At 52.3% G+C, this 20,958-nt stretch overlaps 2 protein-coding genes across 4 annotated transcripts in view; one reads left to right on the top strand and one right to left on the bottom strand.

Annotated features, from left to right (window-relative positions):
• Positions 1–1,836: 1,836 nt before the first annotated feature.
• Positions 1,837–14,860, bottom strand: SPINT1 (serine peptidase inhibitor, Kunitz type 1; the record flags this gene model as incomplete). Its single annotated transcript, XM_023587809.2, has 11 exons — positions 1,837–2,714; positions 3,082–3,129; positions 3,342–3,512; positions 4,762–4,812; positions 4,930–5,055; positions 5,369–5,395; positions 5,573–5,743; positions 5,833–5,971; positions 6,199–6,326; positions 13,908–14,434; positions 14,721–14,860. Coding segments are annotated over 11 exons (1,734 nt in total), but the record flags the coding sequence as incomplete, so codon positions are not given.
• The window catches only part of PPP1R14D (protein phosphatase 1 regulatory inhibitor subunit 14D), a 25,905-nt gene continuing 19,432 nt past the window's right edge, over positions 14,486–20,958 (top strand). For 2 of the 3 annotated variants that reach the window (XM_071214111.1, XM_071214110.1), the window contains exons 1-3: positions 14,488–14,728; positions 15,635–15,893; positions 20,526–20,765. In XM_071214111.1, coding sequence (XP_071070212.1) covers positions 20,681–20,765 — 85 coding nt within the window. In that variant the 5' untranslated portion in view covers positions 14,488–14,728; positions 15,635–15,893; positions 20,526–20,680. Of the gene's footprint in view, positions 14,729–15,634; positions 15,894–20,525; positions 20,766–20,958 lie in introns of all 3 variants that reach the window. The other variant, XM_071214112.1, reaches the window with a different exon arrangement.

Raw genomic sequence — 20,958 nt, 5'->3', positions numbered from 1 at the left:
TTTTGTTACAGTGCTTGCATCCTGCGGCATCCCCACTCCTGTACGCCAGAGGGTAATCTCCAGGCAAGCAGAAGCGGCCTCTCAGCGTTCCTTGCTCCACACCTGACACCTGCCCGGCACAGTACCCCACTCAGACTGGTGACGCCAAGAGCGTGCGCAGCGCCCGGTATGGCGAGGGCGCCCCCTAGCGAGATTCGGGCTCCGATGCGCCTGAGCCGAGACTTCCCGCCAGGGACGGCGATTGGCCTGGCATCCTCTCACTTGATCTCCCCTACTCCGAGAGGTTCAACGTAAGCTCTTATTCTGTGTTCATTACTCTAGCATTGGGAGACAGGGTTTAGCGAGTCATTAATCACCCCAGGCAATAATGGGGATCATAACCAAAGATGGGGCAACCTGAGGAGGGGTTCAGCCAGGAAGGCTGAAATGGCTGGACAAGTAGGGGGCTTGAAAGATAAATATGCTGCCCCAGGAAGTGGGAACAGCCAAAGCAGGGTAATGAGCCCCACGCCCTGCCATCTCGTCTACTCAGTCTTAGGTGAACAACTACCATTTACTGAGGTCACGGAGTACGGTGTGCAGAAGACCAGAATGGCTCAGGCCACCTGTATTGCCAGCTCACGACCCAGTGGGAGGAGACAAGTGATGGAACAACCTCGGGGAGCTCTGTGCTTAGGGTCCCACTCGCAGACTCATGGATGGATGGGGCAGCACCCTCCACCTGGGTATTTCCTGAACGATAGCCTGAGCTGAGGTTGCAGAAGGGTGGGGAGGCGGTCTGCGTTGAGAGCACATGTACAAAAAACATGCAAGTGCAAGAGCTTCCCATCAAAGGACCATCCTTCCAGGTGCTAGTCAGGTTCTGCTGTTTGATCTGGGTGCTTGCCTCACCAGTGTGTGTGCAGTTATGGCAATTCACTGAGCTGTACACTTATGACTACAGGTGTAATTCATGTAGCTTGTATGTCAATCGTTTGTTTAAAAGCAGCCCCCAAACTCCTACACATTACTATTTTATTTTTCTGCAAAACCTGAAACCCTCTCTTCTGTAATTAGAGAGTCTGGAGCCGTGCTTAAATACGGTCCTCCCATCCCCGCTCCAGGACCTTGGGAACTCACTGAACTTGCTGTGGGGTTTCCTCACCTGGAGAACAGGGATAATAGTATGGGCATCACAGGGCTGTGGGCAGTGACTTGAACTACGTAAAGCACTTATAGAGGGCCTTCTATGTGCCAACAACTCTTCCAGTGTTTGTCTTGACTAGACTGAATTTCTAATGTCTGACACATAGGAGCTCAATAAATTGTTGAATAAGTGAATGAATAGAAGAGTTTTTTGGGACCAGGAATGAGGGTCAAAGAACAAATGGAGGGGTGTGGGTTGGAGTGGAGAAGCTCGACTAAAGGCAGGATCTTGGGGCTGTATTCTTGAGAAGCAGCTTCTGTGAGTGGGAAGGAGGGAGACCTGGTGACCTGGGCCAGATGGAACCCCCGTCTCCATGATAAACAGCCATGGTTCAAACCTGTGACCCCTCCTCTCCATCCCCAATCCCCACCTACACAGAGACCTGCCCAGCTACTGAACAGCTTGCAGGGGCGCCCGGACCGCAGGAGGGCAGACTTCCTGCCCCCACCAGCTGTGGCCCTCTTAGCTCTCACCCCTCCCCTCTGGTGGTCAAATCTGGCACTTCTCCCCACCCCGAGGCCTGGGGCAGTTTCGGGAGGGTGGGAAAACCTGCTAAACAGGGTGCCCTAAGCCTGAACCTGTTGGACAGGGCAGTCCCCCCTCCCCCCAGCCATCCTGTCCCTTTCCTGGCCCACAAAACGGAAGCAGAATTCCCACAGACCAAACTATTTTATTACACTGTGGGTGGACTGGAGCCTGTGGGGAGTTAGGGGGAGCCCGTAGGGGTGGGGGCCAGGCCAGGCTGGGGCTGGTCAAGCTCAGAGAGCTCCATCTAGGGAGAAGAGGAGGAGGAGGCAGAGGCCAGAGAGCCCCTCCAGGCCCCTTCACCCATCCCCACAGCATTAAATAAACAAAAAGCAACATTTCACAGCGCAAAATATACAGGGAGGTCCATCCCCCAGCCCTGTCTTCCAGGGCTGGGGGCCTCCAGCTTCTGACCCGGCCCCAGGTCCTTTCCCATCCTGAGGAGGCCCTGAGGTGGGGACAGGCAGTTTTTGACAGGAAACAAAACTCCACCTTCCTCTGAAATCCCAGGCAGGCAGTAGGTGAGACAGGTCCATCCGAGTTTGAGATTCCCGGCTCCAGGGCTTTTTTTTCTCCCAGACCCTGGAGCTTTTGTGGGCAAAACTGGCCTGAACCCCTGAGACACCTCCAAGAGAGGCGGCAGTCCCTGCCTCTGAGGCATGGGGGACCTCAGGGATGGGCGGGGGAGTCTGGTCCCAAAGTTTTCCCCAGCCCAGGCCTCCGTCTTGGCAAAGAGCAAGCAGGGCCAGGTGAGAGCTGGCAACAGACCCAGGCTGAAGGGCCAGGCAACTCCGGGCTCAGAGGGGCTGGGTCGTGTGGTTATAGACCAGGTGCTCGGTGTCCTCGGTGGTGGAGGCCATGGAGCTGGCGGGAGTGGGGGGCGGCCGGTGGCCATGTCTGTCGAAGCTCTTCCTCTGGTTCTTGAAGCAGCAGTAGGCCAGAAGGGCCACCACCACCACGATGCAGATGACCAGCAGCACCGCGATGGGCACCTCCACGGAGCCTGGGGGAAGAGGGGGCAGGATGAGGGGCTCCCAGGCCAGCCTGGTTCTGGCACCTCACCCCGCACTGTATCAGAGGAACCGAGTCTGAACGGATGCCAGCTGTGCGAGGCCACGGGCACCCACCCCAGACCTCAAGCACGCGCAGCCTGCACGGCTCCAGCTGGGAGCTCAGAGGGAGGGATTCCGGGGGGCCTGGGCTTGGGGAAAGGCCTGAGACTCTGAGGCAAACACCTGGCAGGCTATCTGCTATACTTCCCTCCCTTGCCCATGGCGGGCATCACTATTTGCAACCTCCTGAGGCAGCCACAAGCAGTCACGTGGGGCTGGTCCTTGACTACCTTGATGACAGGGCGGAAGGCAGCTTACCTACACTGGGAATAGGGTTTTCCCGCCGCAGACCAAACACGTCCTTCTCTGCAAAGCGATGGGGAGAGACTAGTTACCACTGGTTAACACCAAGGGCTCTGAGGCACTGAGACTCAGATGCTCTCCAGTGCGCTTCCCACTGCCCACCCCAGGGTCGCTGAAGGTGAAGGCATGACCAGCCCAAGCCTCTGGACAGAGCAGAGAGCTCTAGCTAAGCCTCTCCTCTCCCCGCCTTCCCCCCCACCCCCAGCTCCACTCACTGGAGATGCCACGACAGGACTCGAGACACTGCTGCTCCTCTTCAAAGTTGTTCTTGTTGCCATGACAGCCGCCATAGGTAAAGCGGGCGCAGTGCTCACTGAAGGGATTGTAGTACCAGCGTGGAATGCTCTCCTGGCAGAGCCCCGTGTCTGGCAGGTCCACACAGTGCCCTGGGGAGTGAGGAACAGGCAAAGGGGGAGTGAGGGGGGACCTCAGGGACCCCAGAAACACCTGACCCACAGCGGTGTTGCCAGAAGCGAGGGAGTGACATAAATCTTGGGCACAGGGAAGCGGACGTGGCTCAGCTGATAGAGCGTCCGCCTGCATATGGAGGGTCTAGGGTTCGATCCCCAGGGCCTCCTGACCCGTGTGATGAGCTGGCCCACGCGCAGTGCTGATGTGCGCAAGGAGAGCCCTGCCATGCAGGGACGACCCGTGTAGGGGAGCCTCATGCGCAAGACTTGCGCCCTGCAAGGAGAGCCGCCCCATGTGAAAAAATGGCAGCCTGCCCAGGAGTGGTGCCGCACACATGGAGAGCTGACGCAGCAAGATGACGCAACAATAACAACAAAAAAGTGACAGTTTCCCGGTGCCGCATGACAAGATTGCGAGTGGACACAGAACACACAGTGAATGGACACAGAGAGCAGACAATGGGAGGGGGAGAGAAATAAAAAAATCTTAAAAAAAAAAAAATCCTGGGCACAGAAGTAAATTACACTGATTTGTGTAGTTATTTTCCTTCCAACTTTTTTTTCAACTTTTCTGTCAAAGAGGTTTAAATTTTCTCTTTAAAACTGGCAGAATCTACCTTTTTAACAGAGGATGAGACTTAGCAGTTTACAATGTCCACCTAAAATTTATTAATATTGTTTTACTATATTTATTTTTTAATCATTAGTTCTCAATTTGTGGCAAGTAATAGTGGCTTTCCATTTATGACAGTAATGTGAAATTTCCTTTTTTTTTTAAGGAGGAACCAGGACTGAACCCAGCACCTGTATACGGGAAGCATATACTCAACTACTGAGCTATATCCACTCCCCAAAATTTCCTTTTTAAAATATATTAAATTTCAAAAATTGATTTACAGAAAAAATGTTAGGTAAATAACATCTCAGTGTTATGTGGGCATGGCTAAAATCAAGAAGGAGTTGAAAGAATGACCTGTGAGAGGGGGGTATAAGAAAACTCTACTTTCTGCATGATTTTTCTGTAAAACTACAACTGCTCTAATAAGAAAAAAGCTAAAAAGAAAAAAAAAAAAAAAAAAAGACTGATGCTTGGGAAAACCAAAGCTCTCCCTGGCCCAGCCTGGCACCCCCCGCAGAACCCTTTGGCACCCTGGTGGAAGGAGAGCCTGGCAGGACTGGCATCGTCCCTGGGCCCCAGGGGCCTGGGGTGGCGGGGGAGCTTCACCTTTATCACTGGGGAGATGGAAGCTCTGGAGCTCATCGAAGCTGCTGGTGTCTGCAGAGATGAAAGGTCAGAGGCCAAGGCCCAGTAAGGGTCTCTCAGAGGTGCAGGGCACAGCTGTCGGGCCCTCCCCCTCTGCTGCCCACCCCGCTCCCGTCTCCCAGGCCTCACATTGGTCACAGGTGGCCTCGTCAGAGGCATCGGGGCAGTCGGGGGTTTCGTCACATTCCAGGAAGCTGTCGATGCAGCAGCCATCGCTGCAGCGGAACTGGGTGGCCTGGCAGGTGCCGGAGCACACTGGGCAGGGGTGGGCAGGGGCACGGTCAGGCTGGGCAGGGGCCGGCAGGTGCGAAGGCCCCGCCTTCTACCCAGCCTCTTGGCCCTGATGACGGGTCCTATTCCCTTTCCAAACCTCTAGAACTTTCCTACAAGCAGACGGGATGGGCCCTGACAGGAGGATGAAGGGCTGGAAGGGGGTGGTGGTGGTGGTCCCCCAACATACAAAGAGGGCAGGAATGGGCTTGGGCCAAGGCAGGCTACTCAGGGTTGGGGACATCATATGCTGGAGACCTGGCAGGGGTGTGGGAACAGGGAAAGGAGCAAAGCCCACCTGGATGGTGTCTTTCCACTGAGGGGCCTGGGAAAGAGAGAACAGAGAAGTGAGAGAAGGCAGGCCAGGCCCCAGGGGGGAGAGGACTGGGGACGCGGGGGCTGGGAATGGGGGTCCCCCACTGCCCATCTCCTATCCTGGTAAGAGACCACCCACCCTCGGGGGAAGTCACCTGAGACCTAGAGCTACCTCTCCAAGTCCTACCTTGCACTTCCCGGCAGGCTAGTTTGCACTCTTCTTCCCGAAGATAGTTGTTCTTGTTGCCCAAGCAACCTCCATAAATGAAACTCTTGCAGATCTGTTCCGAGGGGTCGTAGTACCAGCGGGGGAAGGAACCCCGGCAGCGGCCCACCTTGTAGGATGCGAGGCAATATTCTGGGGGTAGGGGAGCTTGTGAGATGGGGCCTGCAGGGCGATTAGCAGAGGGGGAGCTCCAGACACGATCGCCCCACTGCCTCCCTCACCTTCAGTCTGCTTGGCTGACAGCACAGTGACCGAGATGTTGGCAGTGTTTTCCGGCTGGTCCGAGTCGTTCGCTCTCAGCTGGAACAGGTAGGTGCCCTCCTTGAGCCCCCACAGCTCCATCTGGTCTGGATCTTTCCTCTGTATACAGGAGTGGCCATCAGGCCAGGCACCATCTGTTGCCTTTGGGCTGTCCCAGGCCCCCCAGGCACATACCCGCCCCCTGGGGAGGGCAGAGGGACTTGGCATCAAATGCATCCTCAGCTTCTATCTGCCCACCCGTGCCCAGCTGCTGCTGCTTGGCCTTCAACCCCAGAAAGGGGCACCTGGGGAGTGGAGGGGGGCCAGGGAGCCAGCCCAGTCCTCACCTCCACTCTGGCGGCTTTGTCACCCTGCAGGAGGTACCAATTTGAACTCCCCACATCCTTCAGCACCAGGGGTTCCTGGGGTTGTACCTTTAAGTCCATGCCTGCCCAGGCCTTGGGGATCCGGGACCCTGGGGGGAAGGCGAGGTTAGGTCAACTGCCACTCAACGGACCATGTCTCTTCTGGGGTGGGGGAAGGCAGGTGGCAACACTTGGCAGCCTGCATGGGGTGCAGACCGAGCTCACAGCCGAACCATCTTCCTGCTCTCCATTCAGATACATCTTTGGTATGTTGAAAACATTTTTATGTTGTAAAACCCACTTTATGAAGTAAATTACTGAACAGCACATGCCATATGATCTCATTCAGGGGAAAAAACAAACATATATATATGGTTTTTTTTTTGAGGAGAGCTTGTTCCTATTTTTACAATAAGCAGGTCCTAGTGCTAATTGCTTTAAAAAAGTTAATGTAACTATATATACATTTAAAAAAAAAAGATTGATTTATTTATTTCTCTCCCCTCTCCCCCACCCCGGTTGTCTGTTCTCTGTGTCTATTTGCTGCGTGTTCTTCTTTGTCTGCTTCTACTGTTGTCAGCGGCACGGGAATCTGTGTTTCCTTTTGTTGCGTCATCTTGCTGCATCAGTTCTCCATGTGTGTGGTGCCATTCCTGGGCAGGCTGCACTTTCTTTTGCGCTGGGTGGCTCTCCTTATGGAGCACACTCCTTGCACGCATCATCGCTGCATATGGGCCAGCTCCACACGGGTCAAGGAGGCCTGGGGTTTGAACCACGGACCTCCCATGTGGTAGACGGACGCCCTAACCACTGGGCCAAGACTGCTGCCTATATATACATGTTTTCAAGAAGCACCAGAGTCCATGGAGGCAATTTATTTGTATGTATGTTTTACATCCCTAAAAAAGAATCCCAGGATTTTTCCTCCTGTGTGTTTTTGCCTTGCTTCCTCGTGGTCCATGATGCCAGCTAAGGTCGTCAATACAGTGAAACCAAACTGACGGGATGGAAGCAGATTATTGCACCATTTTTCTAGATCTTTGAGTTGCACATCAAATCTGGGACTAATCACTCCATACTTGTTTAACCTCCCTGTGAGGTTTGCAACAATTTTCCCAGCTCTGTGATCATCAGTGATTTCAAATTCGCCAATGTAACCATGCCTCATCACCCCAGTTAGAAACCCAACCACGACTTTGGAGAATGGCCTGATAAGACCCTGGCGCCTGCCTCTCCTCACCATTGTTGATGCTCAAGAGTATCAGCCAGGACGTTCCTGTGCACCATTGTGGCGGCACAGAAAGATGGCCGAAGAGAACGGGACTGGCAAGTGCACGGAGTTATGGGAACAATATTTTTATAAACTAAATAAACGTGATAAAAACCCCTCATCCCTTGTTCTGCTGGCCAGAGGTGGGAAAGGTCCCCGACGGCCTCTGTGAAGCCCACCCGGACAGAGCCCTGGGCAAAGTGCAGGCAAGCCCGGGACCCCAGGGGAAGCAGCCTCAGCAAGACGGTGCCTCTGCCACCTCTGACAGACTCGACCTCCAGGACGAGGGGTCCCCAGGGAAGCACAGCCTCCCTCGACCCGACAGTGCCTGTGTGAGGCCCCCTCCCTGCTCAAGGGCAGGGGCTGGGAGGGGGAGAGGAGCACAAAGCAGGGCCCCTGCCTAGAGGGGTTCACTAGCGGCCCCCAGAAGATAAGGCCCAACTCCCAGAACCTAGAAATGTGACCTTATTTGGAAAAAAGGTCTTTGCAGATGTAATTAAGGATCCTGAGAGGAGATCATCCTGGATTATCTGGGTGGGCCCTTTAAGAGGCAGAAGAGAAGAAGACAGGGAGAAGGGAAGGCCATGTAAAGACAGCAGCCCAGAGGAGGGAAGGTACAGGGTGGGCACAGGAGCTGGAAGAAGCAACGATTCTCTCCTAGAGCCCTCAGAGAGGGTGTGGCCCTGAGGACACCTAGCTTTGGGACTTCTGGCTGCAGGACTATGGGAGAATAAAAGCCTGTGTTTGCAAGCTACCCAGTCTATGTAATCTGCTAAGAAAGCCCTAGGAAACTAATTTTCTGTTCTTGAGGGGATTACGGTTCAGATGGGGAGGTAAGTTAAAGGCACACAAAACCTACCACCACCAGGCAATGCTGGACAAGTGCACATAGACAAGGCAGGGGACACTCAGAGAAGGGAGAGCCGTGGGAGGCTGGGGAGCTAAAGGGAGCTTTCTGGAAGAGGGACAAGGGATTTTGCTTGGTTTTGCTTGGGAACAATGTGAGGTGTTCCTGATGGCAGCAGAAAACATGATGATAAGCCAAAGCAAGGAGTTGGAGATTTCCAAGAGCAGTTGGCAGCCAGCTAGGAGAGCAGCTGGGCTAGGAGCTCTGAAAAGGCCCTGGATGCCAGGCCGGGGTGTCTGGACTTGGGCCCACAGCAGGAGTGACAATCAAATATTTAACATCTGGTGGTACAGCAAAGGAAGAGACACTGACCCGAGCAGTGGAGCAGGGTTCCAGAGGCCCTGGCTGCCCTGGACATTGACCTCCCAGATGCATGACCGTGGTCCAGAGGTCCAAGGAGGGGCCAAGTGCTGAGGCAGCGGCTGCTCACCAATTAGTCTGGAAGTATTTCTTCTTTCTTTTTTTTAAAAGTGATGTCACATTAATTGGGAAATACAACCCTGGAGCAGCCAGGGTAAGGAAGACGGGCGAGGCGGGGGGAAGATGTGAAGTGCCGTCATGTGAGAGAGTGCAGGAGAAACTTCACCTCAGGTTGTCCTGAGACAGAAGGGGCTGTTGGTCTGAAAGGATGTCTCCTGACAAGGTCACCCCAAAGGGCGACCACTTCCCTGCTCTTCTGGGCTGCACTGCCCCGTGCCTCCGTGGCCATTCAGCATATTTCATTCCCTGCAGTGTGGCGCTGCGCCCAAGCCCAGCAATGGAAGGACATGGGCTAGGCCTGGGCTTCAGCTCGGACCCCAGCCAGTGCAGGCAGCTCAGCAGGGGGCCTCCGGGACCAAACAGGCGGGCTGAGGAGGTGGCTGAGGTGTTTCTATGGGGCCGGCGTGTGGGCCAGTGCAGGGCAGATGCCATGGGAGTGATCTGAGTTAGAGGGATGGCCAGGGGACGGGAAAGGAGGCGTGAAGGACAACACTCCCAACAGGCTGGGAGCTGGGGAGGCAGAGTCGGGCACAGGTGGAAGGAAAACCAGGCTCAGAGGGAAGGGGTTTTAGGGAAGTTGAACTTGAGGAAGACAAGGCTATCCAGAGTAGAACTGAGCAGCAGGCAGGAGGCATGGGTGGGAGCTCCAGAAAATCTCCATCTGTCTAGATGGATACAGATCTGGGGTCTGTTTAAAAAACCTGTTGTGTGCATGGGGACACCATGCCAGGTAACCCACCTGCATCATCTATCAGGGGCTGGCAGATGGTGGCCCACAGGCCAAATCCACCACACATTTTTAAAGGTTGAAAAAAATGTAAAAGGACAATAACATTTCATTAAGTGAAAATTACATAAAATTCAAACTTCAGCATCCATTGGAATATGGCCACACCTGTTCATTTACATCCAAACTATGGCTGCTTTCACTCCATGGGAGCAGAGCTGAGCAGGCTGTGACAGAGACCGGACGGTCCACAAAACCTAAACTCTCTACTGTTTGGACCTATAGAAAAAGTTTGCGGACTGTGACTGACATCACTTCCATTCATAACCACCCCCCTACAACTGCATTCTTGCCCCTCCTTATAGATGAGAAAATTCACACTGAAGGTTGAATGACTTGCCCAGGATCCATCACTAACCAGCTGAGCTGGGCTTTGAGCTCTTGTCTGCCTGACTCCACAGATCACGCTCTCTCCAAAAAACTATGTGCTACAGCTCTGATCGTGTGATTCTGACTACTTTTTGGGGTTTTGTTTGTTCCTGTTTTGTTCTAGTTTAGGTAACACAGGTACCAACAAACAAGTCAAAAGGTTGAAAAGGGAAGTGAAAATTAAGTCTCCCCTTCTCCTTAACTGCCCAGGTTCCTCTTCCCAGAGATACCCACTTTTACCTATTTTGTGTGTATGTGAATATCCAGACATAGCCTATGAATTCACAAACATCCAAATTTCTCATCTTGTTTTTCCCTTAAAACATAATGGAAAGCATTCCATACCAAACATAAAGAGCTTCTTATTTTTTTGCTCCATAATATTCCATTGTATAAATTCATCATAATTTGTAACCTATTTAACCAGTCTCAGTTCATTTAGATTGTCCCTCACCACTTTTTTCCTTGCTACTAAGAACAAAGCCGTGCTGCCTCAGATTAGTTATTATTTTAAAACAGCGTTTCAGTATTCAATTATAGGATGTGTTAACAGACATCGTTTCCAGTTCTTTGATACTATAAACAATGCTACAGTGAATAGTTGGCTAGTAAGTGGTTTCGCACATGTACAAATAGAGCTGCGAAGAGAATGCCTAGACATGGAATTGTGTCAAGGGCCATGGGCATTTAAGGTTTTGGTAGACAAGAGGCTCTACAGAAGATATTATCTCAGGTGTAAGAGCAAGTGCGAAAGAAGAAGAGAAGGTAAAGTGGTAAGACCAATTGGTAGGGCACCCACTGGTAGGGCACCCTCCTTGTGGACAGAGAGAGAAGAGTCAGTGGGGAGACTCAAAGAAGGTGGTCCCAGAGGTCAGAAGACCAGGATACATGATGACAGTCAATGGAGGGGAGAGGAGAGTTTCCAGAGAGAGGCTCCTCCAATGGTACTGACACCTACCAAAATGAAAAGGGTCTGGGTTCAGAGGTTTAGGGGAAAACAGGACAGGAGGACAGGAAAGGGAAGTGCCCATCTTGAACCAACCCCCAGAGCTCAGGGGCTTGGCTGGCAGTCAGGCAGGACTGAGATGGCCCTAAAATGGCCCCAGAGAGAAAGTCAGGGGAGGACCCCAGCCCCCTCCTTGTCTTTTTCATTAAGTAACCAGGTATGAGAAAGGAAAGGACAGGCTACCTGCAGCCCCACTGGCCACTGGAAGTGGCAGGCAGGGTAATGCTGCAGACCTGGTCAAATGAGGAACCCCAATCCCACGCAGCTATTTGTCTTCAAGCTCCAGGCCCAAGGACCAAAGGGCAGACCTCGGCCCTACCACTCCCTTCCTCCCCCCTCCAGGAGAGCAAAGGGCTTGAATGGCAATAAAGCCAGGCCCGGCCCAGCTGCCAGGCCTCTGGACATCTCCAGGGAAACACAGGCTCCACCTCCTAAGGCCAGTTCCTCACAGAGAGAGAGGGGGAGGGCAGAGGAGAGGAGGAAGGAGCAAGTCCTCCTAGCTTCTGGACCTCCCACCGCAGGAATCTGAACCGGGCAGGACTGGCTGGGCTGCCAGCAGGGGAAGGGGATTTCTCTACTCTCCAGAGGAGTCAGACCTTTAGAAGCCAAGTGCACGGCTCCACCTTGCCAGCCTTCATTCTCCCCCAGCCTCCAAGGGGACTCTGATGATCTTACCCACCCCCAACCTTTCCAGCTGAGAGCGGCCAGCTGAAAGTGGAACCCCTGATCACACACACACAGCTTCCCCCCACTCCCCAAAGAACTGCAGCACAAATGCCTGGAGCCCACACTCAGTCCAAGCCCATCCAGCTCCTTAAATGCCCAGGAAATCCCCACTCTACCCTGTCTTGTGCCAAAAACGCTGGTCCTGAGGGTTTCGATGAGGAAGGCTGCTCCCAAGCCATGTGGCCCCAATCCTGCTCAGCTCCCTGACGAAACCTCAGGGTTTCAGGCTCTGGCCTTGGAGTGAGACTCCCAGGGGGCCTCTGTTAGAGCAGGAAGGACACAGGCAGTGCAAGTCAATTAGAGTCATCACCACCTACACCACCTGCCACTTCCTTGTGGAACAGGCTTCAGTCCCAGTGGCCGGGCCTGGCCCAGAGACCGTACGCCCCTCCCTGAAGCCCCATCCCACCTCTCCTTGGACACTGGAGAATCAATGGATGGACAGGGAGAAGTGAGGGCCCTCAGCCTGGAGAGGGACTGATCTAGGAAAAGGTCAGAGGGGAAAGTCCTTTCTCCACTTTCTAGGATTGAGCTGGTCCCCAGTTCCAGCCCAACCCTGACCCCTGGGCTCTCCGGCCTCTGGTCCTGTCTTCTCCTGGGCTGTCCTGGGTCAGAGTGCTAGGTTCCAACTAGGGAGGCAGTCTCCTGTGAAACAGCACAGCCTTTTGGAGGTCACCCTGGGTTTGAGTCCTAGGCTAACCATTTATAGGTGATGTTATCCTGGGCCAATTACTTAAAATGCCAGTCTCAGTTTGCTAATCTAGAAAGTGGGATGGGGAAACGGACTTGGCCCAGTGGTTAGGGCGTCCGTCTACCACAGGGGGGGGTCCGCGGTTCAAACTCCGGGCCTCCTTGACCCGTGTGGAGCTGGCCATGCGCAGTGCTGATGCGCGCAAGGAGTGCCGTGCCACGCAGGGGTGTCCCCCGCGTAGGGGAGTCCCACGTGCAAGGAGTGTGCCCTATAAGGAGAGCCACCCAGCGTGAAAGAAAGTGCAGCCTGTCCAGGAATGGCACCACCCTCACTTCCTGTGCCGCTGACGACAACAGAAGCGGACAAAGAAACAAGACGCAGCAAATAGACACAGAGAACAGACAACCGGGGGAGGGGGGGTGATTAAATAAATAAATAAATAAATCTTTAAAAAAAAAGAAAAAAAGAAAGTGGGATGACTATTAATAGCACCCTTTCAGAAGCTGTCTGTTCTGAGGCCTCAGTGAGAGAATGTGTAGGACAGCACTCAAGAAACTGTAAAGTGCCAATAGATCAACAGGTGTGACCCATCCCTGCCCTGGAGCCCCGCCTGGCCAGAACAGCTCTGGAGGGGTTCTGGCCCCACTTTACTGTTACTCCTAGAAGTAAACAAGCTGGACCGACAGTCTACTAGATCCTAAGCAGAGAGCTCTGTCTGGCTCATTCCAGAAGTGAGCGGGGTATACACGCGGGCACACACACACCCCTTCTGGGACAGCTGACATCCCTCTCCTACCAGGTATCCAGACCAATGGGATGACTCACCCAGCACCCTCCTCACCCCTACCCCAGAGGCTCTAGGCTTCAGAGCTCCCCGTCTGGGTTTGGGGCAACCCCCCCTTCCAGCGATCTGTACCCCTCAGCACCAGCCATGGAGAGAAGTCTTGCCCACAGACTGGGCTTGCTCTTTAGTCACTAGGGTCTGGCGGGCTTTCCTATATCCCCAAAGGGTCCAACGGTCCCCAGAGGGAAGCGGCCCAGCCAGGAGAGGAGACTACCACCTGGCTCACTTGACAGGGCCCCATGCGGCCTGGGACAGTGCTTGGTGCAGGGCACCCTTCCAATCACAGGCTGCAGCCAGACAGCTCACTCTGTGACTCAGTCTCTCAGGGCCAGAAGTCAGGGACCGCGGCCCTGACCTCCTCTCTCCCTTGCACACACACCCACAGTTGAGGGCCTGCTCTGAACATCCTGAATTCAAGAGCCCCGGAGCTTGGCCCCTCCCACTCAGGTCCCCTTCTCTTTGTGCACAGCTTATACTGCCTACTTCAAAGGAGCTGGGTAGCACTGGACTCTCCTCACTAACTCCTTGCTGATGCTCGCCTCCCCCAGGACTCCATCGCCAGCGTCTTTTTCTAATCTCCCCAGATCCATCCATCCCGGCCCTCTCCTCACCTCCAAAGCTCTGGGCCCGCAGCTCCCGGTAGGAGCGGTAAACCTCCCGCGTGAGGTAGTTGATGAAGCCCTCCCTGGGCGCGAACTTGCACACGAAATTATGCTCATAGAGGCAGTTGAGGAGGAAGCAGGCAGCGACCGCGTCCTCCCCGGCGTCGGGCTGCAGCTCCACCAGCGCCAGGTTGCAGCCCTGGGTGGTGCAGCAGGCGCGGACGCAGTCCCAGCCGCGGCGCACGGTGGGGGAGCCCAGGAAGGCGGCCCCGTTGCTGACCGAGGCCTCGGTGTCGAGCACAAAGGCAGGCACCCCGGCGGTAAACTGGTCCAGGCAGGCGGCTCCCGCGGGCAGCCCGGTGGGCGCGGGCGGCGGCCCGGCCTCGGTGACCGTGAAGCCGAGCGCGCACAGGAGCCACAGCGCGGCGGCGGGCAGGGCGCGGGCCTGGGCCATCGTCCTCCGTGGGGCCGTCGCCCTCCTCCCCCGAGGGTCACCCTCACAGTACGGGCCTCTGGGATCCGAGGGGGCCGGCGACCTGAGAGAGGGGAGGGGACAGCGGAGGAGGCACACCTGGTCACCCCGGGATCTTCGGGGAAGGCGGGCCGGCCGGGAGGAAGTGAGGGGGAGGACCGGGGAGCGCCCGGGAGTGAAGAGGGGCGCGCGGGCTCGGTCCGCCCCGCACACTCCCGTGACCCGGCCGCGCGACGGCTGGACAGACTGAACGCCAGGAGCTCACGTACCCAGACACACTCAGCAGCGCAGAACAAAGAGCCAAACATGCTCCGGGCCCTCTGCGCCTCGCGGGCCCGGGCCCGGGTTACCTGCGCAGGTGAGCGGGGTGGGGCCGGGCCGGCCGGGGTTCCGGTCCCGGCTGCCTGCGCGGCTCCGGCCGGCGCTCCCGCCCCGGTGTCCGCTGCGCTGGGGAGCCGCCGCCTCGTCTCCAGTTTCTGGTGAAACTGAGTCAGCGTGGTCAGGGCGGGGCGGGACATTAACCCCTGCGCCGTCGGCCCCGCCCACTCCGGGGGCGCAGCCTCCCGCGGCCCCGCGGGGCTTCCGGCCGGGCCTCCCCCGCCGCGCGGCGCTCCAGCCTGGTACCCCGAGGGGCTCCGAGGCGCGAGGGCGCTCTGCTCGGGGCTGCTCTACACCACCTCCACCCGGTCCAGCCCCGCGCCCCAGAATGCGCCCGGAACCCCCGGGGGCGCGGACCCTGCCGGGGCGCTCCAGCCAAGTCGGGCTCGCGAGGGGCGGCGCCCGGGGGCTGCAGCCTCCGGCCTCCCGCTCGGGTCCGGGACGGCCGCCCCTGCCTCTGGCCTGAGGCGCTTGTGAAAGGGATGGGGGAGGAGAAATGAGGAAAAGCCCGATGCAAATGTCCTCGGCGTCCGTCACTAGCCTTCGGGAAATCCTCTTCATTTCGTGTTGCAGGAGAACCCAGAAGGGGAGGGGCTTTTGGGTGCTGACCGCAGTGTTGGTAACTGGAATCGCGGGTGTGTGCTCCAGCGTCACCGCCCGTGCCCTGAGAGAGGGAGACCCGAAGGCGTCCCAGCTTGACCAACAGTGGTTCGCTTTGCTTGAGGCTCTTCCCCTTGTACTCTACTCACTATTACGTTTGGGTCTCCGTGGGAGCTGAGTCTCTGTTATAGGAGCTGAGCTCATTAATCTGCTACCCTTTCTCTCTCCCATAAAGGAGGTGCTCCAGATCAAGAGCTGAACACGTTTTTTTTTTCTCTCTCTCCAGTGAAACAGCCATATCCATCGTTCTTGGAAGCTTCTAACTTACCAAAGGTTCTAGTTCACCAAACTTAACTCCCTTCACAGAACCGTGGAATCCTTGAAGCCACACTCATCATCTTTCTGAATGGAAACTCCTCTTAAAGACCAGTTTTCTACAGGACAAGATTGGTTCTATTAATGCTCTCCCGAAGAAGATACCCCACATCTCTTCATGCCGGCTGATAACCTCCCCACCCAGTAGGATTGTTCTGAATTCTCACCTGGTAGGACCTGTAGCCAACATTTTGATCATTTTCCTTACTGCAGCATCCTCCAGCTGCCCAGCTGAGGATGGGACTCTGGAGTCTATCTCCTTTTCTCTGGCTTGTGGGGGCTTTCCCACACTCCCAGGCTCAGTGGTGGAACCAGGGCAATGACGGTATGCTGGGAATGAAGCAAATGATTGTGCAGTTACAGGGATTAGGTAAAGTGACTGATTCCTGCTTGCCCCACTCCCACCTCCTATAGATTATATATATAAAGTTCTGAACACAAGAGAGTATTATCTTATGGGTGTTTTGTTTTTTCATGTGTCTCCATTACAAAAAAAAAACCCACGTTTCTCAAGCAGTGACAATGTCCCAAAACATTTCTACTCCATTTCATACCCAAACAAACCAATGGAGCAAGTACTATTTGTATCCCCATTTTACAGATGAGCTAATGGCTCAGGCAGGTGAACTAACCTGGGTTATACGGTACCTAAGTGGCAGAGCAGGCTTTGGAGCCCAGGCAGGCCAACTGCATTGCTTCAGTGCCTAAGCACTGACCGTTACTGCCCTTGGAATCCTGACTTCATCTGGAAGTTCCACCTTCATCTCAGATTCAAGGTGCCTGAAACAAAAACTCATTTTCAAGTGGTAAACAACCACCATCTGCATCTATTTGCTTGTGTGTTAAGTGCCTGCCAAGCACTTAACATGTAAGATTGCCAATGCTCACAACAGCTCTCAGAATTGTTTCCATGTTACAGAGAGTTTCAGTCACTCCATTAGGGTCATGGGGTGAAGAGTGGATCCAGACAAACTTGTACAGGGGTTGAGCTTCCAAGTTAGCTTACTGGGTTCAAATCTTGCATCTGCCATTTACAATCTGGGTGACCTTAGGTAAGTTACTTATACTCTCTATGCCTTAGTCTCCTTGTATATGAAGTGGGGCTTCCTAGGGTTGTTAGGAGGATTAAATGCATTAATACAAAGAAAGCATTTTACACCACATATGTTCAAGAAATATTACCTGAAAAAAAGTGACAGCCAGGATTTCACCCCAAGTTTCTCAGACATCAAAAACCCACACTTTTCTCATTACCTTATGCTGTTTCTTATATATAAAAAGAAACCCTACACATACATAAAAAGAAGCCCTACACATAAGGTAATCCATCAAAGCGCTGAAAGTGATGATTTTTTTTTTTTTTTTTTTTTTTAAAGATTCATTTATTTATTTAATTTCCCCCCCTCCCCTGGTTGTCTGTTCTTGGTGTCTATTTGCTGCGTCTTGTTTCTTTGTCCGCTTCTGTTGTCGTCAGCGGCACGGGAAGTGTGGGCGGCGCCATTCCTGGGCAGGCTGCTCTTTCATTTCACGCTGGGCGGCTTTTCCTCACGGGCGCACTCCTTGCGCGTGGGGCTCCCCCACGCGGGGGACACCCTTGCGTGGCACTGCACTCCTTGCGTGCATCAGCACTGCACATGGCCAGTTCCACACGGGTCAAGGAGGCCCGGGGTTTGAACCGCGGACCTCCCATATGGTAGACGGACGCCCTAACCACTGGGCCAAAGTCCGTTTCCCGAAAGTGATGATTTTTGAATGGTGGGAATATGGGCTAACATTTTCTTCTTTCTAGTTTTGATGGTTACCCTTGAGTAATCCCCTCCACTTGAGTGTGGCAGTACTTAGTGACTTGCTTCTAATGAATAGAATTCAGGATAAGTCATAGGATGTCACTTCCTAAATTACATTACAAAAAAACTATGCCTGGATCTCTCTCTCTTAGTGTCCTTCCTCTAGTGCAGGAATTACTAATGGGTCCACGGACCCCAAGGGGTCTGTAGAAAGATTTCAGGGGGTCCGTGAGCTTGAATTGAGAAATATCAACTTATTATCGTTCTTTTCTCTGATCTCTAACTGAAATCTAGCATTTCCTTCACTTGTGAATGCCCACCCTTGCTAGTTAACTCCTACTCGTTCAATTCAGTTCAAATGTTGCTGCTCATCACGCCTTAGGTCACACCCTCACTAGACATTATTCTGGCGCCTCCTACCTTTTCTTCAGATCACTAAACGCAGTTGCAGTCTTACATTTATTTATTTGATTAGTTGGTTAATATTTTTTCTTTTCATACTAGATTGTAAGTTCCATGAAGGCAGGGACTGTGACTCTTTTGGATCACAAATCCCAAGTCCTAAGCATAATACTTGGCCTACTAGAGGAACTCATAAAATTTTTGTTGCCCAGTGACTCTTTTTTTTTTTCCAAAAAAGATAGTCATGACAGTTTATTTAAATATAATTTTTGTGAAAGTAGGAAGGAATGGTATTCATGAAGATTTGAGGCAGTAAAACAGAGCAAAAGACAGTTCTAAAGTCTCTTTTGAAGATTTCAGAATTTCTGATTGGTTCAACTCTGTTCATGCTATTCTAGAATAAAAAATAATAATGATATTTGACAAGATTGAGTTTGTCAAAAGAGCAGAGATACTTGGAGAGTTAAAGTAAGTCCAGGAGAAAGCAAATGTAACCACTACCACCAAGCTTTGTTAGAAACCAGACTCTTGAAATACGTAATATGGTCAGTCTTGTTAAAGAAGATGTATTGGACAGTGGATGCTTTGGAAAACCATTTAAATGCCTTCTTCAAGCTTTCCTAAGTTGTGTGATTGAGAAAAAGAACAAGCTTCATGAGCCAGTGGCTCAGAACCTGATGGGTGGTGTTTCCTTCAGTTCTGTCTTGAGTGGCCTGGGCCTCCTTTTCATGTCATGAGTGGCTGTGGGCCTGTGAAGAGACTACCCTAGACTGGGGATAGTGTAAGTGCTGGGCACCGAAGGCATTCCAGTAATTTCCATAGAGTATTTATTTATTTATTTATTAAAGAAGTTGAAGGTTTAGAGAAAAATCATGTAGAAAATACAGCTTTCCCATATATGTCCCCCCCTCCATTTTAACACTTCATACTAGTATGGTACTTTTATTACAATTGAAGACAGATATTATGACTGTACTATTAACTGTAGCTCATAGGTTATAATAAGGTATATATTTTTTCCTCATATATACCTAATTATTGACAATGTGCAGCCCAGCTCCTGGTAACCTATATTCTAGATGCTGGCTCTCTGATTTTGCTTATTCTAATTGCTTTATATCAATGAGATCACACAATGTTTGTATTCGTCCCCCTACCCCCTTGTTTTGAGCTTGCTGTCTGCTCATCTTCTTTTTTTTCTTTCAGGAGGCACCAGGAACCAAACTTAGGATCTCCCATGTGGGAAGGAGACACCCAATCATTTGAGCCACCTCTGCTCCCTGCTTTTTGTCTTTCATTGTGTTTCCTTGTTGCATCGTCATCTTCTTGTGTTGTCATCTTGTTGCTTTGTCTTCTTGTTGTATCATCATCTTGCATCAGTTTGTTGCGCCAGCCCCTTGTGTCAGCTCAGTATTGCTGGTTTTCTTTAGGAAGCACCTGGAACCAAACCCAGGACCTCCCATGTGGTAGGCAGATGCCCAAAGGCTCGAACCACACCTGCTTCCCAATGCTTGTCCTTTTATGTGTGACTATTTCACTCAGAATACTGTCTTCAAGGTTCACCCATGTTGTCGTATGAGCCAGAACTTCATTCCTTTTTTTTTTTAAGATTTATTTATTTATTTTTATTTCTCTCCCTTCCCTCCCCCCGCCATGTCTGCTCTCTGTGTCCATTCGCTGTGTGTTCTGCTGTGTCTGCTTCTATTCTTTACAGCCGACTGGGAATCTTTGTTTCTTTTTGTTGCGACATCTTGTTGTGTCAGTTCTCTGTGTGTGCGGGGCCATTCCTGGGCAGACTGCACTTTTTTTCACACTGGGCGGCTCTCCTTACGGGGCGCACTCCTTGCGCGTGGGGCTCCCCTACATGGGGACCCCCTGCGTGGCAGGGTACTCCTTGCGCTCATCAGAACTGTGCATGGGCCAGCTCCACACGGGTCAAGGAGGCCCGGGGTTTGAACTGCAGACCTCCCATGTGGTAGACAGATTCCCTAACCACTGGGCCAAGTCCGCTTCCCTCATTCCTTTTTAATGCTGTAGAATATTCCATTGTATGTATATACTACATTTTGTTTATCTGTTCCTCTGTTGATGGACATTTGGGTTGCTTCCATCTTTTGACATTTGTGCATAATGCCATTATGAACAACATGGGTGTGCATTTATCTGATCGAGTCCCTGCTCTCAATTCTTTTGTGTATATATCTAGTAGAGGGATTACCAGTTCTATATGGCAATTCTATACTTAGCTTTCTGAGGAATCACCAAACTATCTCCCACAGCAGCTGCACTATTTTACATCATTCCATGAATATGTGCTCCTATTTCTCCACATCTTTTCTAATGTGTAATTTTGTTTTTAAAATAGTAGACTGAGAATGGGTGTAGCTGAATGGTTGAGCACCTGCTTCCCATGTAAAAGGTCTGGGTACCTTCTAAAAAAAAAGTAACCATTCTAGTGGGTGTGAAATGGTATCTCAGTGTGTTGTTATTTTTTTTAAGATTTATTTATTTATTTTCCCCCTTCCCCCACCCTGCTATTTTTGCTGTCCATTTGCTATGTGATCTTCTGTATCTATTTCTCTTTGTTTTCTATTCTCATTTTTTCTCCTCTAGGGTTCATTGAGATTTGATCCTGGGGACCTCTGAAGTGGAGGGAGGTTCCCTGTTAGCTAAACCACCACCATTCCTGATTTCTGTTGCGCTTCACCTTGACTCTCCCCTTCGTCTCTCTTTTGTTGCATCATCATCTTGCTGCATCACTCACTTGCATGGGCACTGGCTCACCACACGGGCATGCACTCTCTTCTTTTTTACCAGGAGGCCCCAGGGATCGAACCCAGGTCCTCCCATATGGTAGGAGAAAGCCCTATCACTTAAGCCACATCCACTTCCCCTCAGTGTGGTTTTGATTTGCATTTCCCTAATAACTAATGATGTTGAGCTTTTATTTGTTTGTTTGTTTTTTAGCCATTTATATATTCTCTGGAGAAATATCTATTCAAATCTTTTGCCCAGTTTTTAATTGGGTTGTTAGTCTGTTTATTGT

This window comes from Dasypus novemcinctus, chromosome 3, assembly GCF_030445035.2.
Source record: "Dasypus novemcinctus isolate mDasNov1 chromosome 3, mDasNov1.1.hap2, whole genome shotgun sequence".
NCBI classification, from domain to species: domain Eukaryota; kingdom Metazoa; phylum Chordata; class Mammalia; order Cingulata; family Dasypodidae; genus Dasypus; species Dasypus novemcinctus.
Note: the sequence above shows the minus strand (reverse complement) of the source record. Positions and strands in the feature narration are given on the sequence as shown.